We start from the raw sequence: 14,867 nt of genomic DNA, 5'->3' as shown, positions 1-14,867 counted from the left end.
TAGAGACATGAGCAACTGTGCCTGGCCTCTCTACAGGTTTATCTGCATTGGTTTATTCATTCTATACCCACTTACTAGATATTTACTATACACCAGTACTGTGTTGGGACAATGTGTAAAGCAAGAAGAAATGCAAAAATGATTTAGACCAGAAGCTGCACACCGGTGACAAGAAATGGCCCCCACTCATGTTTTGCTTGGTTGGCAATGTTGATCCATCCTTATAGTGTTGTAAATTATAATTGGGTGCCAGTTTAAATTCAGGAGTTATCACATAAAAATCCAGATTTTTGGCTTCTCTTTAAAAAGTCAGAAGATCTGGGCATGACTGTAGCTGAGTGGAGGCCATCCTTTTTGCCAGGGCTTGCCTTCTCAAGGTCATACACGTCCTCACCTCTCTTTTAATTCTCATACATTTGCTGTCCTACACCTGCCCTGCTTTACCCAATTATTAGCAAATGCCTGGCCCCAACTGGCATTTCCATTTGCAGTCCCTGAATTAGACACTGTTCCTGCTCCTAAGTGTTTGATAATCAAATGACAATTTCCCTCACAAACAATCCCACTAGCATGCAAATTCACACCTACTTTGTGCTAGTATTTTCTATAGAGAATCCCATTTAAACCTTGCAACAACCCTAAAAGGTGAGTACAATGGTCCCCATTTTATAAATGGTAAAAGATCCAAGATGCAAAGCAATTCAGTTACCCAGCTTTTAACAGGCAGGCTCAGATTCAAACTCAAGATAATCTCCAAAGTCAACAGTTTTCCACTGCACCAAAGGGCCTCTGTGTTACATGGGCCAGTTTGCTTAGTAAGTTTCTCAAGCACGTGTCAGTGCCAGAAAGGACATGTGCTCTTCCACTAAAGGAGAATCCAGTCCCATGAACTGCTAATGACTTAGTGTCAATTCATACATTCATTCCTGTTTTATGGATCAGCCTTTTATGAGTTTCACCAATGAGTTCATTCATAAGGCTTGATCACTCTGAGTAGTTGGATAAAATCCAGATTCTGAACTAAGAGGGGAGCCAGCCCAAGATGCCAAGACCTCTTAGAGTTGTGTCCATGTTAATGACAACAGAAAAGGTCTTCGGCGGGGCCGGGCGCGGTGGCTCACGCCTGTAATCCCAGCACTTTGGGAGGCCGAGGCGGGCGGATCACAAGGTCAGGAGATCGAGACCATCCTGGCTAACACGGTGAAACCCTACCTCTACTAAAAAAATACAAAAAAAAAAATTAGCTGGACGTGGCGGCGGGCACCTGTAGTCCCAGCTACTCGGGAGCCTGAGGCAGGAGAATGGTGTAAACCCGGGAGGCGGAGCTTACAATCAGCTGAGATCACACCGCTGCACTCCAGCCTGGGTGACAGAGTGAGACCTCCATCTCAAAAAAAAAAACAAAAGATCTTTGGCATCAACCCCCCACCCCAACATTTACAGACAAATAAAGCAAAGCATAGGATGGGATTCGATAGCCGGGCGCAGTGGCGGGCGCCTGTAGTCCCAGCTACTCGGGAGGCTGAGGCAGGAGAATGGCGTGAACCCGGGAGGCAGAGCTTGCAGTGAGCCGAGATTGCGCCACTGCACTCCAGCCTGGGCGACAGAGCGAGACTCCGTCTCAAAAAAAAAAAAAAAAAAAAAAAAAAAGGATGGGATTCGAAGCCAGGGAAAGCAGTGTTTCCTAATATGTGGTATGCACAGCATGTAGGCACTCAAGATGGGTTCAGGAAGTAACATGGAGCAGTTTTTGAGGTTTCATAGTTAATTGTTATTTGAATGTTTATTTAAAACATACATTGGCCAGGCGCAGTGGCTCACACCTGTAATCCCAGCACTTTGGGAAGCCAAGGCAAGTGGATCACTTGAGATCAGGAGTTCAAGACCCACCTGGCCAACATGGTGAAACCGTCTCTACTAAAAATATAAAAATTAGCCAGGTGTGATGGTGGGTGCTTGTAATCCCAGCTACTCCAGAGGCTGAGGCAGGAGAATCACTTGAACCTGCGAGGCAGAGGTTCCAGTGAGCTGAGATCACACCACTGTACTCCAGCCTGGGCTACAGAGAGAGACTCCATCTAAAAAAACTAACTAACAAAGAAAATAAAATAAAATAACAAAATAACATAAAATAAATAAAATAACATAAAAAATAAAATAACAAAATAAAATAAAAAACGATGTATATATGTACATATATATGTATGAGAAACATATATGTATATGTATAACTTGTGGGGGTGGGTAACAGCTAACTCAATATTCCAAGAATATTACACTTTAGAATGAAGCTATTTTTTTTAAGTAGACTGATTCAAAAGGAATTATTAGTAAATAACAGTAGCTATGGCACATAGAAATGGTAAAATCATGAAGGTAAACTGCAAATGACTAGGTCTAGGAAACAATGGAAAATGGGATGGTTGTGAAGCATCTGGAGTCTGGAAGAGCTGGGTTCAAATTCTAATTCCACTAGCTGTGCTGCAGAAACTCTCTGAGGCTCCATTATCTCATCTGGGAAATGGGGACAGTGGTCTCAACCACCTGAGAGGCTGGCTCTGAGAACTGTCACACATACACGCACAGCCAACACTCACAAAATGATCCCATTTTCTTTGTCTCCCTGCTTACCGTTCCTTTCCTAACCCCATGATGCTTCCCTTTCCTGCCTCAGACATGGTCGCATTCAGCAAAAACACCTTAGGGGTTGGGTGTGGTGGTTCATGCCTACAATCCCAGCACTTTGGGAGGCCGAGACAGGAGGATCACTTGAGTCCAAGAGTTTGAGACTAACCCTGGCAGCATAGTGAGACCCCATCTATACAAAAAATAAAAACATTAGCTGAGCATAGTGGTGCACACCTGTAGTCCCTGCTACTCCATAGGCTGAGGTGGGAGGATCACTTGAACCTGGGAGGTGAAGGCCACAATGAGCTGAGACCACACCACTGCACTCCAGCTTGGGTGACAAAGTGATACCCTGTCTCAAAAAATAATAATAAGTAATTAATCAAATAAATTTAAAAATTAGCCAGGTGTGGTGGTGTGCACCTATAGTCCAAGCTACTCAGGAGGCTGAGGTGGGAGGATTGCTTGAGCCTGGGAGGTCAAGGTTGCAGTGAGCATTGATCATGCCACTGCACTCCAGCCTGGTGACCGAGTGAGACCATGTCTCAAAAACAAACAAACGACAACAAAAAAATCTTAGGATTGGGCTCTCGCTGGTCTCTTGTCTATGGCTGGATTCCCCCAGGACAGCCCTGGACCATTGGAGGTCGGGGACATCCACACTATTCCCATGAGTCCCAGTAGAAAAGTTCTGGAGTCCAGTGTGAAACTGAATCTTTACTCCACCCTTTATTTACTAGCTGTGTGACCTTGCACAAGTTACTTAGCATCTCTGAGCTTCAGGTTTCTCTTCTATAAAATGGGGTTAATAATAAAAATATCTGTATCACAGATTTGTAGTGAGTACTAAATATCTAACTAACAAATAGTAAATGCCTAAAGAACTTTAGCAATTGTTTTATTTGGGCACTTATGCTGGATATAGTTTGTGATAAATTGAACTGCCTCTGCCTAAATTCTCAGAAACAGAGGCTCTGTTAGCTGTAATACCCTTATAGGTAGGTCAGAGGATGCGACCAGGTAACCCCAAAGCCGATACTAGTGAATGCTTCAGTGAGTTCCAGGCCACGCACAGTGCCTCACATCTGTAATCCCAGCACTTTGGGAGGCTGAGGTGAGAAGATCACTTGAGCCCAGGAGCTTAAGACCAGCCCTGACAACATAGTGAGAACCTGTCTCTACAAAAAAAAATAATAAAGAATTAGCCGAGGCTGGGCGCAGAGGCTCATGCCTATAATCCCAGCACTTTAGGAGGCCAAGACAGGTGGATCACTTGAGGCCAGGAGTTCAAGACCAGCCTGGGCAACATGATGAAATCCCATCTCTACCAAAAATACAAAAAAATTAGCCAGGCGTGGTGACACAGGCCTGTAATCCCAGCTACTCGGGAGGTTGAGGCAGGAGAATCACTTGAAACTGAGAGGCAGAGGTTATAGTGAGCAGTGATTGCGCTGCTGCACTCCAGCCTGGGTGACAAAGCAAGACTGTCTCAAAAAATAAAAATAAAAAATAAAAAATTAGCCGTGCATGGTGGCACATGCCTGTGGTCCCAGCCACTTAGGGGGATGAGACCTAAGGATCACTTGTATCCAGGAAGCCGAAGATGCACTAAGCCGTGTTTGTACCACTGGACTCCAGCCTGGGTAAGAGAACAAGACCCCATCTCTAAAATAATAATAATTGTAATAATAATAATGAGTTCCTCATTTGTTGAACTCTTTATATTTTTGTTAAATGACATCATTTGATCCTTACATCACTGTTCTTTGGGAGAAAGGTTGACAATTGTCCAGTTTGTTTTATAGACTTGGAAAGAATGGAGATCCAGAGAAGATAAGGTCATATGCAAATAACAGTAAAGCCAGGTCCAGAACGTAGTAACAATCCCATCCGTAGTCTGAAATGTTATCTGCTTCCTATCATTTCATTTTCACAACAGTGCTATAAGGTAGGGATTATTGGCCCCATTTTACCATATGGGGTAATTGAGGTATTAAGAAAATTAAGTGCCGGTGCGGTGGCTCATGCCTATAATCCCAGCACTTTAGGAGGTCGAGGCAGATGGATCACCTGAGGTCAGGAGGTCGAGACCAGCCTGACCAATATGGTGAAACACCATTTCTACTAAAATTACGAAAATTAGCCAGGCGTGGTGGTATGCACCTGCAGTTCCAGCTACTCGGGAGTCTGAGGCAGGAGAATCGCTTGAACCTGGGAGGCGGAGGTTGCAGTGGGGTGAGATCGCACCACTACACTCCAGCCTGGGCAACAGAGTGAGATAAGAAAAGAAAGAAAGAAAGAGAAAGAAAATTAAGTAACTGGCTTCAATCACCCAAGAGCACATAGCGGAGTCAGAAGCCTGCCTCTTTCCACACACTATGGCAACACAGATTCCTGGTCTATGTTCTTGGGACACTATAGAGGAAGACTGACACCCAAAGTGAATAAAGTTCCAAGAAGCAGAAAGCAGACACTTTTGATCATGCAGCATGACTGAGGCCAATCAGGGAATAGCACCCACAGTCAGCCCGACAGCCTCAAGGATTTAGGCTAGGGTCCCTTGAAGGGAAGAGAGGTAGGTAGAGATAGGCATGTTGTACCCTACTTTGCAAGAATGGACAAATAAGTCCTGGAAAATTAAAACAATTAGCCAGGTGTGGAAGCACACGCCTGTAATCCTAGCTACTCAGGAGGCTGAGGTGGGAAGATCACATGAGTACAGAAGTTCGAGGCTGTAGCAATGATCGCACCACTGCACTCCTGCCTGGCTGACAGAGTGAGACCACATCTCAAAAAGAAAACAAAACAAAAAAACAAATAAATTCTGAGAAAAGGACTGGGCACAGTGGCTCCCACCTGTAATCCCAGCACTTTGGGAGGTAGAGGCGGATGGATCACTTGAGGCCGGGAGTTTCAGAAAAGCCTGGCCAACAGGTGAAACTGCGTCTTTACTAAAAATACAAAAATTAGCCAAGCATGGTGGTACATGCCTGTAATACCAGCTACTCAGGAGTCTGAGGCAGGAGAACTGCTTGAACCCAGCAGCAGAAGTTGCACTGAGCCAAGATGAAGCCATTGCACTCCAGCCTGGGTGACAGAGACTCTATCAAAAGAGAAAAGAAAAGAAAAGAAATTAATTCTGAGAAAAAGAAAGGAATTCACTGTGGTCACCTCTAGTAATCCCTAACAGCCAGATTTGGAAGCATACCCACTTCTGGGCAATTTACAACACCCGGTGGATATCTCACACTATATACAAAATCAACTCAAAATGGATCAAGGATCTAACTACAATAGTTAAAACTACCAAACTCTACGAAAACACAGGCCGGGTGTGGTGGCTCACTGTAATCCCAGCACTTTGGGAGGCCAAGGCAGGTGGATCACGAGGTCAGGAGATTGAGACCATCCTGGTCAATATGGTGAAACCCTGTCTCTACTAAAAATACAAAAATTAGCCGGGCGTGGTGATGGGCGCCTGAGTAGTCTCAGCTACTCAGGAGGCTGAGGCAGGAGAATTGCTTGAATACAGGAGGCAGAGGCTGCAGTGAGGCAAGATTATGCCACTACACTCCAGCCTGGGCGACAGAGCGAGATTCCGTCTCAAAAAAAAACAAAAGAAAGAAAGAAAACACAGGCTGGGCGCGGTGGCTCACGTCTGTAATCCCAGTACTTTGGGAGGCTGAGACAGGCGGATCACAAGGTCAGGAGATCGAGACCATCCTGGCTAACATGGTGAAACCCCGTCTCTACTAAAAATATAAAAAACTAGCCGGGCGTGGGAGCGGGCGCCTGTAGTCCCAGCTACTCGGGCGGCTGAGGCAGGAGAATGGCGTGAACCCAGGAGGTGGAGCTTGCAGTGAGCCGAGATCGTGCCACTGCACTCCAGCCTGGATGACAGAGCAAGACTCCGTCTCAAAAAAAAAAAGAAAGAAAGAAAACACAGGTGTAAATCTTTGTGACCTGAGATTAGGCAATAGTTCCTTAAACATGACACCAAAACACAAGTGGCAAAAGAGAAAAATAGGAAATCGGACTTCAATGTTAAAAACTGTTGTGCACTAAAGGACACCAAAAGAAACTGAAAGACAACCCAGCAATGGGAGAAAAAATTTTGCGAATCATATATAGGAGACTTATATCTAGAATATAAAGAACTCTTACATCTCAGTAATAGAAAGATAACCTAATTTTAAAGTGGGCAAAGGATCTGAATAGACCTTTCTCCAAAGATATACCAAAAGCCAATAAGCACATGAAAAGATGCTCAACATCGTTGGTCAGCAGGGAAACACAAATCAAAATCACAAAAAAAACCTTTACATCCACTAGGATGGCTATGATAAAAAAAAAAAAAAAAAGATGGGCAGGCCGGGCGCGGTGGCTCACACCTGTAATCCTAGCACTTTGGGAGGCTGAGGTGGGCAAATCACTTGAAGTCAGGAGTTCAAAACCAGCCTGGCTAACATGGCGAAACCCCATCTCTACTGAAAATACAAAAAATTAGCCAGGCATGGTGGTGGACGCCTGTAATCCCATCTACTCAGGAGGCTGAGACCAGAGAATTGCTTGAACCCGGGAGGCAGAGAGGTTGCAGTGAACTGAGATCGTGCCATTGCATTCCAGCCTGGGCAACAGAGTGAGACTCTGTCTCAAAAAATAAAAATAAAAAATACAAAAAAATGGGCAACGACACATATTGTTCAGGCTACAAAGAAAGTGGAACACACATCACTGCTAATAGGAATGTAAAATAGGCTGGTCCCACTGCAGTGGTGTTTACACCTAATCGATCAAAACCAGTTCCTTCTCCACTCCCACTGCTTCACTTGGCTAGTCTTAAAAATACATATATGAAAATTAAAAATAAAAAAATTAAAATTAAATTTAAAAAATTTTAAGGGAGGCCGGGCCCAGTGGCTCACGTCTGTAATCCCAGCACTTTGGGAGGCCGAGGTGGGGTGGATCACCTGAGGTCAGGATTTCGAGACCAGCCTGGACAACATGGTGAAACCCCGTCTCTACTAAAAATATAAAAATTAGCCGGGCATGGTGGCGGGCGCCTGTAATTCCAGCTACTCAGGAGGCTGAGGCAGGAGAATCACTTGAACCCAGGAGGCGGAGGTTGCCATGAGCTGAGACAGTGCCATTGCACTCCAGCCTGGGCAACAAGAGAGAAACTCCATCTCAGAAAAAAAAATTTATTTTTAAGAATGTGAAATAGTGTAGCCACTTTGAAAAACAATTTGGCAGCTCCTCAAAATGTTAAACATAGTTACCTTTACAACTGACCAGCAATACCTAAGAAAAATGAAAGAATATGTTGACATTAAAAACTTGTACAAGGGCCAGGTGTGGTGGCTCAAGCCTATAATCCCAACACTTTGGGAGGCTCAGGAGGGAGGATCACTTGAGCCCAGGAGTTCGAGACCAGTCTGGGCAACATAGCATGACCCAGTCTCTACAAAACAAATTTAAAAATTAGCTGGATGTGGTGATGTGGGCCTGTAGTCCCAACTCTTCTGGAGGCTGAGGTGGGAGGATCATTTGAGCCCAGGAGGTTGAAGTTGCAGTGAATTGTGATTGCGCCGCTGCACTCCAGCCTGGGTCACAGAGTGAGACCCTGTCTCAAAAAAAAAATCCAGAAGAACATTTGGGTCTCACTCTGTGGCCCAGGCTGGAGTGTAGTGGCGCAATCATAGCTCTCTGCAGATTCAAACTCCTGGCCTCAAGTGATCCTCCTGCCTTGGCCTTGAAATGAGCATGGATTACAGATAAGCCACCACACCCAGCCAGACCATTATTCATAATAGCCAAAACGTGAAAACAACCCAAATGTCCATCAACTGACAATAGAATGCTGGTTGATCCATACAATGGAGTAGTATTATTGAGCAATAAAAAGAAGTCCTGATACACGCTACAAGGATGAACCTTGAAAACATTATGCCAAGTGAAAAAAGCCAATCACAAAAGGCTACATATTACAAGATTCCATTTAAATGAAATGTTCAGAATAGGTAAATCGAACTTTTATCACAGGCAAAGCTATGACAGGAAATAGATGAGTGGTTGCCTAGTGCTTTGGGGGGTGGAGGTGGGGGTGAGAGGAGTCAGTACTGCTAATTCGTATAGAGTTACTTTTGGGGATAAAGAAACTGTTCTGAAATGGACTCTGTGGTGATGGTTGCACTATTTTGAACACACTAAAACCGTTAATTATATATTTGAAATGGGTGACTTGTAAGGCATGGAAATTATATCTTAATAAAGCTGTTTTACATATCTTACATATTTAAAAGTGCAGGTGGAGGGATGAGCCCTCAAAAGAGAAGCAGGAGTTTTGGGGGGGTTCTAAATACTATGTGGTGCGTACTGAGGCATATAAATTTGTCAGATGTATGATGTAATCTTCAAGAAAGTTGATTTTAAAGAAACACCACCAGCACCAGGTGGAGAAGGCAGGAAGAAGTTACACAATGGGGTAGGCCAAGTATGGTGGCTCATGTCTAGAATCCCAGCACTGTGGGAAGCTGAGCTGGGTGGGTCACTTGAGGTCAGGAGGTCGAGACCAGCCAGGACAACATGGTGAAGGCCCATCTCTACTAAAAATACAAAAATTAGCCAGACGAGCTCGCTTGAACCCAGGAGGAGAAGGTTGCAGTGAACCAAGATCATGCCAATGCACTCCAGCCTGGGTGACAGAGTGAGACTTTGTCTCAAAAAAGAAAACAAAAGAAGTAACATGGGAGGCAGTGGCAGGTGTCAAGGGCAGGCAGGGTCTCTCCTATATCCAGGATAAACTCACAGGGGACTTAGATGTCATGTGGGTCCCTAATAGCCCTCCACTTGGTTCTTGCAGCCACCCTGGTATGTGTATCATTTCATCTCAGGCCTCTTCTTCCCGACCCACCCAGCCATCCCAGCCTGGCTGCCAACCCCACCTCCTCCAGCCCCTATCACCCCATAATTGAGGCCAGGAGGCATGGGAGAGTCGCCATCTCTCGGTGCCACCTGTTGCATCTTTATAGATAACCATGGCTGGATGGGGTAGATCATGCGGTGGAGCAGCAGCTGTTCAGAGCAGTGATCAAGGCCTCCCCATCTCCACCCCTCAAGGAATCGGTTTTCTCCCATAGTCACATCAGGTGCTGAGCAGCAAGGAGCAGCCAGAAGGACACTAACATTTATTAAGCACTGTGGACTTTCACAGCACTCCCATGGAATCGATATTATTATCCCCATTCTGAAGACCAGGCAACCGAAGCTCAGTGTTTAAGGAACTCACCAAAGTCACCAACTGATAAAAGTGATGGAAGCTGGGATTCAAATCCAAGTTAACCTTCCTTCCAAGCTTACTCCATAACACGGAGGTTGTGGAAAGGGGATAAAAAGAGAAGAGAGCCAAATTCCATTTCCACCCAGCTCCTTAGGCAGAGCTTGTCAGCACAGCTCTCTCCTTCCCAGAATAGGAAGACACCCATCAGAGACAAGTCCCAGACACCAGCAGGGGTAACTCCCTGCCCCAAGGCAGCTGCAGACAGCCTATGGCTGTAGTTACTGCTCCCAAAGAGTGTCAGAATTCCCACTCCCAGGTTCCCGGCCACTCACACAAGGTGATTGAAGTGGAAACCAGAGCCCCCACTACAATGCCCTCCTAGAGGAAATAAGGCTATGTAACTTTGTCCAAAGGAGTAATGTGAAAACCTGGGAACTCCCAGGTCCTGAAAAGGGAAGAATGTGGGGTCCTTTACATTCATACTCCACTTTGTGCAGTTCTCCCTTGTCTTATGATAGGCTTATTAAGAAATTCCTCTCCCAGCAGTTCTCCTTCAAAGAGCTCTAGGCCTGGGGCTGTCAGAGGCTTAGGACTCTGCCTATTAGTCCCAGGGTCTGGATGCCCAGCAGGACACCTGGCATTCAGTGACCACTGGATTGGATAAATGAGATAGAGTGGGCAGAGTGCCACCCAATTCTTCCCCTGAAGTTTGAAGAGGTCGAGAAGTGAGGCTGTCCAACTGCAGACCCTGCTTTCTGCACCTAACCTGGCCCACCTGGCCACCTAACCTTCTCTGGCTTCCACCTATCCCTTTGCCATCCCTCCCCAGAGCCCACCCAGCCCATTTTCAGGCATACCTGGGCACATGCTGGAATAGAAGCCCTCGTTCTTCAGCATGATCAGCAGGGAGCCCCAGCCCAGGAGCACAGCAGAGAAGAAGAGGTTCTCCAGCACAGCCGTACAGGCCATCCACCAGCGCCTCCGGTACGCCTGTTGCAGCGTGGGGGCCATGCTGGCCGCGAGCCTGCACAGAAACAGAGCGCTGGGTGAAGGGCCCCCCAGTGGCCCCAGGGAGGGGTCCTGCATCATGGTGGCACCCGAGACCTCTCGGGCCAGCCCTCGAGGAGCCCCTCATGGGGGCCCCATAGAGCCCTGGGTTTCCCAGCCGGTGCCACGGAGCTGGCTCCGCGCACACTAGCAGTGCCAGGGGTGCACGCGGCACGAGGCTCCCGCTGGGCCACTATCGGAAACAAGGAAGGTCCTGTCTGCGCGCCGCAGCTTCCTGGCAGGCTGCCGGGTTCTCCCACCCAGGCCAGGGCGCGCAGGGCCGGGCTGCTGGGGAGCAAGACCGCATTTGCCCAAGCCCCCAGAGGACAGCAAGAGGCAGAGCTCGCTCTGAAGCACCGCTGGCCCATGTCCGGATTCTCGCGCCAGGAAAGACCCCTAGAAGTTGCAGGAAGAAGGGCAAGTTCCAGGCTACCCTACGACCCCATCTTCCAGTTGCCCCTCCAAGACCTCTCCTCCCCTCTGGGGCCGGGCGACAACAAGCTCTCTCCCTTTCCGTATCAGGCGACCCACGACCCTAGAGCCTCTCCGGCCAAGCCAACAGCTGCCACGTGGAGGGAGACCCAGGACGGGTTCTCCCCAGTCCCCTCCTCCCCTGCGCGCCCCTCACTCACTCCGCAGGGCGCGGGGCACCAGGCTTTGCACCTCGGAACCCACCTGCCCCCTCCAGCCCTGGGAGGGGGCTCGGACTTCGGCAGGAAGTCTGGCGGCTGCCGACTTTATAAGGGCAGCGGTGGCGGATGGGCTGGCGGGCGGGTGTGTTTACCAGAGGGAGGGAAGGAGCCCCAGCTCCCCCCGCCACGGCCGCTGCAGCCTCGGCGGGAGGATAGGGAACGCGGGCGGCGCGGGGGCGGGGAGCTACAACCGGGGTGAGACCGAGGAAAGCGGAGAGGAGAAGGGCAAGAAAGATCCAGAGCGAGGGGAGGAAGCACCAGTCACTTCTTCCAGGGGGTCTCGGTATTCTCATCTGTGAAATGGGGCTTTGGGTTCAAGCGCTCCTGGAGGTCCGCTGGAACTCTGGCAAACGCGCAGCTCTAAGCAGAGGAAGTGCAGCGAGCGGGGGCCTGGGAGGAAAAGAAGAGTCGGAGGAGTCAGAGAAAAGAAAAGGGAAGGACCTGCTTGGCAAGACTGGACACTGTGCCGCGGGACCACGGGAACAAGTAACGGGCTTTCCTTGGGGAGCCTGGCAGTGTCGGCGGGGGCCGGCCTGGGTGTCTTTCAGCGGACGCACAGACGGAGACCCTACGCCCGCCCCTCCCTGCCCACGCTGCTCACCTCCGGTCACCGGCAAATGAGCAGCCAGCAGCAGCGGACGGCTCGGGGAGCGCAACGCTTTCGCGGCGCGTCCGGAGTCCCGCTGGCCCAGCCCGGAGCCGCGCCCGCGCTGGGGTCTTCTCTGCGTGCGGGACCCGGCTGCCACGGAGCTTCAGCCTGACAGCCCGGTGGCCTCGCCTCCGCTGTCCCCTCGGAAGAAGCGGGGGAACTGGGAACCCGCCGGGGGCCAGAGGTCTGCGAAGCCGGGCTTGGAAGAAGTGGATCTGCGGAGTTGATAGTTGTATTTACACGCGTCCAGAGCTGCGCCCCGAGGTGGGGGCGGGGGCTCCCTTCCCTTCCCCTCCCCTTAGGTCGAGTTTCACGCGCACGTGACTCGCCCGCTGGTCCCGGACACTCTCCCTCTGGCACAGCCCCAGCACCTACACTTCCACCCTGGACCCCCATCTTCTCCCCCAAGCCCCCAGACTGACGTCAGGCAGCGCCCTCTGTATCGTTGTTCAAAACAAAGTGCGATTCGGCTGAAGCCGACTGACAGCGATTCAGGGCCGGCTTGGGTGGGGTTTTGAACTGTGCAGCTGGGAGCAGTGTTTTCCGAGAGGCAGAATGGCACGGGTTTCTTTGGAGTTAGTCAGATCGAGGTCTGAGTCTTGACTTTTCAACTGACTACCCCGGGTACCTAGGGCAAGTTACCTCTCTGAGCCTCAGCTTCCTCCTCCCTAAATTCGGTTAAAACGGAACCTATCTAACTGCCCAAAGGAATCAGGATTGTGATGCAGGTAAAATGCTGAGCATAGCATTTGGCATAGTAAACATAATGTTAATTGTTGCTGCTGTCATTATTTCAGAAGACCCGGTGATCGGACGCTTCCAGATCAATAATTGATTGACTCCAGGTAAATCTCTCAGCCTCCCTGAGCCTCAGTTTCTTCATCTGTAAAATAGACTACTATGGTGTGGAGTAATGAGAAGTAATCTCATTACATGTGAGTTTAATTGTGTGTTAAGAGTGCTGCTAATGCATGCTGGGCTTAATACCTAGGTGATGGATTGATAGATGCAATAAACCACCATGGCACACATTTACCTATGTAACAAGCCTGCACATTCTGCACATGTACCCCAGAACTTAAAATTAAAATTAAAATTAAAAAAGAGTGATAGTGGTGACCAAGTGTGGTGGCTCATGCCTGTAATTTCAGCACTTTGGGAGGCCAAGGCAGGAGGATCGCTTGAGCTCAGGAGTTCCAGACCAACCTGGACAACATGGTGAAATCCCATCTCTACAAAAAAGAAAAAAAAATAGCCAGGCATGGTGGCGCGCACCTGCAGTCTCAGCTACCCAGCAGGCTGAGGTGGGAGGATCACTAGACCTGGAGAGATGGAGGCTGCAGTGAGCCAAGATCATGCCACTGCACTCCAGCCTGGCTGACAGAGTGAGACTCTGTCTCAAAAACAAAACAAGAGTGACTGCAGAAAGCTCCAAGAAGGCCTCTGATAAAAGGGAACCCCTGAACAGATGAGCCACCAAGCCAAGAGAGGAACTAATGGCTACCATAGACAGGGCATTTTCCAAAATAAAAATATTGTTATTAATTCCTGAAGACATCATGGTCTCACTTGAACCTCATAGCTTTTCACAGAGGGAGAAAACTGTAGGCTTGCAGCTGGAGCAAGGTTAGAGGTAGGATGCAGAGTCAGGTCGGCCTGGCATTTAAGCACGGCCCCTCCCAGAAGGAGAACAGCAAGAGCAAAGGCTTAGCGGTGGGAAAGGCACAAGGAGTTCTCGCTGGCCACAGCACACGTCAGGCTCTGACGGTTTAACTTCTTAAAATGCAGTACTGCCTCCCAGAACTTCCAGATCAAGGTCAAACTCCTCAGCTCTGCACAGGGGGCCCTAGAGTCAACTTTCTAAGCTAGGAGGGTCATGGATCCCTTTGAGAATACAAAAGACAGTGGGCGCGGTGGCAGTGGCTCATGCCTGTAATCCCAGCATTTTGGGAGGCTGAGGCAGGAGGATCACTTGAGCCCAGGAGTTCAAGACCCACCTGGTCAACATAGTGAGACCCCTATTTCTACAAAAAATTTAGCTGAGCATGGTGGCATGTGCCTGTAGTCTCAGCTACTGGGGAGGCTGAGGTAGGATGATCCCTGAGCCCAGCAGGTCGAGGCTGCAGTAAGCCAAAATCTCGCTACTGCACTTGAGCCTGGGTGACAGAGACCCTGTCTTAAAACAAACAAACAGAAAAAGAATAAAGATGTTATTGATCTACTCTCGACAAAAATGCTTGTGTGAACATGAACACACACACTCATTGACATTCACATTTCAAGATTTTCATGGACCCTTTCCATGAGACTCTAGTGGTCCATGGACCCCCATGGCTGGAACACTTGCTCTTCCTCATCCCATCCCACGTTTCCATGGGGTTGGACTGCCTGCTGCATGAGGACACAGGCCTCATTTGGTGTGTTCATTCACTGCTGTGTATCCCAGCACCCAGAACAGCACCCGCACCTAAGGGGCACTCAGCATATGTGCAATGAAGAGTCAGCCAGCTGGTTTCACACCTCCCAGTCTTTATACCTGCTATCCCTTCTTGTGGGAATGACAGATTTCCTT

The 14,867-nt window shown here is 48.6% G+C and overlaps 1 protein-coding gene across 5 annotated transcripts in view; it reads right to left on the bottom strand.

Annotated features, from left to right (window-relative positions):
- SLC43A1 (solute carrier family 43 member 1) overlaps positions 1-13,727 on the bottom strand; it is a 32,414-nt gene extending 18,687 nt beyond the window's left edge. Inside the window, exons 1-3 of one of the 5 annotated variants that reach the window (XM_037999304.2) lie at positions 12,248-13,727; positions 11,905-12,036; positions 10,765-10,931 (exon numbers count right to left, since the gene is read on the bottom strand). In XM_037999304.2, coding sequence (XP_037855232.1) covers positions 10,765-10,931; positions 11,905-11,939 — 202 coding nt within the window. In that variant the 5' untranslated portion in view covers positions 11,940-12,036; positions 12,248-13,727. The other 4 variants (XM_037999305.2, XM_073016214.1, XM_073016200.1 and 1 more) reach the window with 4 other exon arrangements.
- Between the last annotated feature and the right edge of the window lie 1,140 nt (positions 13,728-14,867).

This window comes from Chlorocebus sabaeus, chromosome 1, assembly GCF_047675955.1.
Source record: "Chlorocebus sabaeus isolate Y175 chromosome 1, mChlSab1.0.hap1, whole genome shotgun sequence".
NCBI lineage: Eukaryota > Metazoa > Chordata > Mammalia > Primates > Cercopithecidae > Chlorocebus > Chlorocebus sabaeus.
This window is presented reverse-complemented; position numbering and strand designations above follow the sequence as displayed.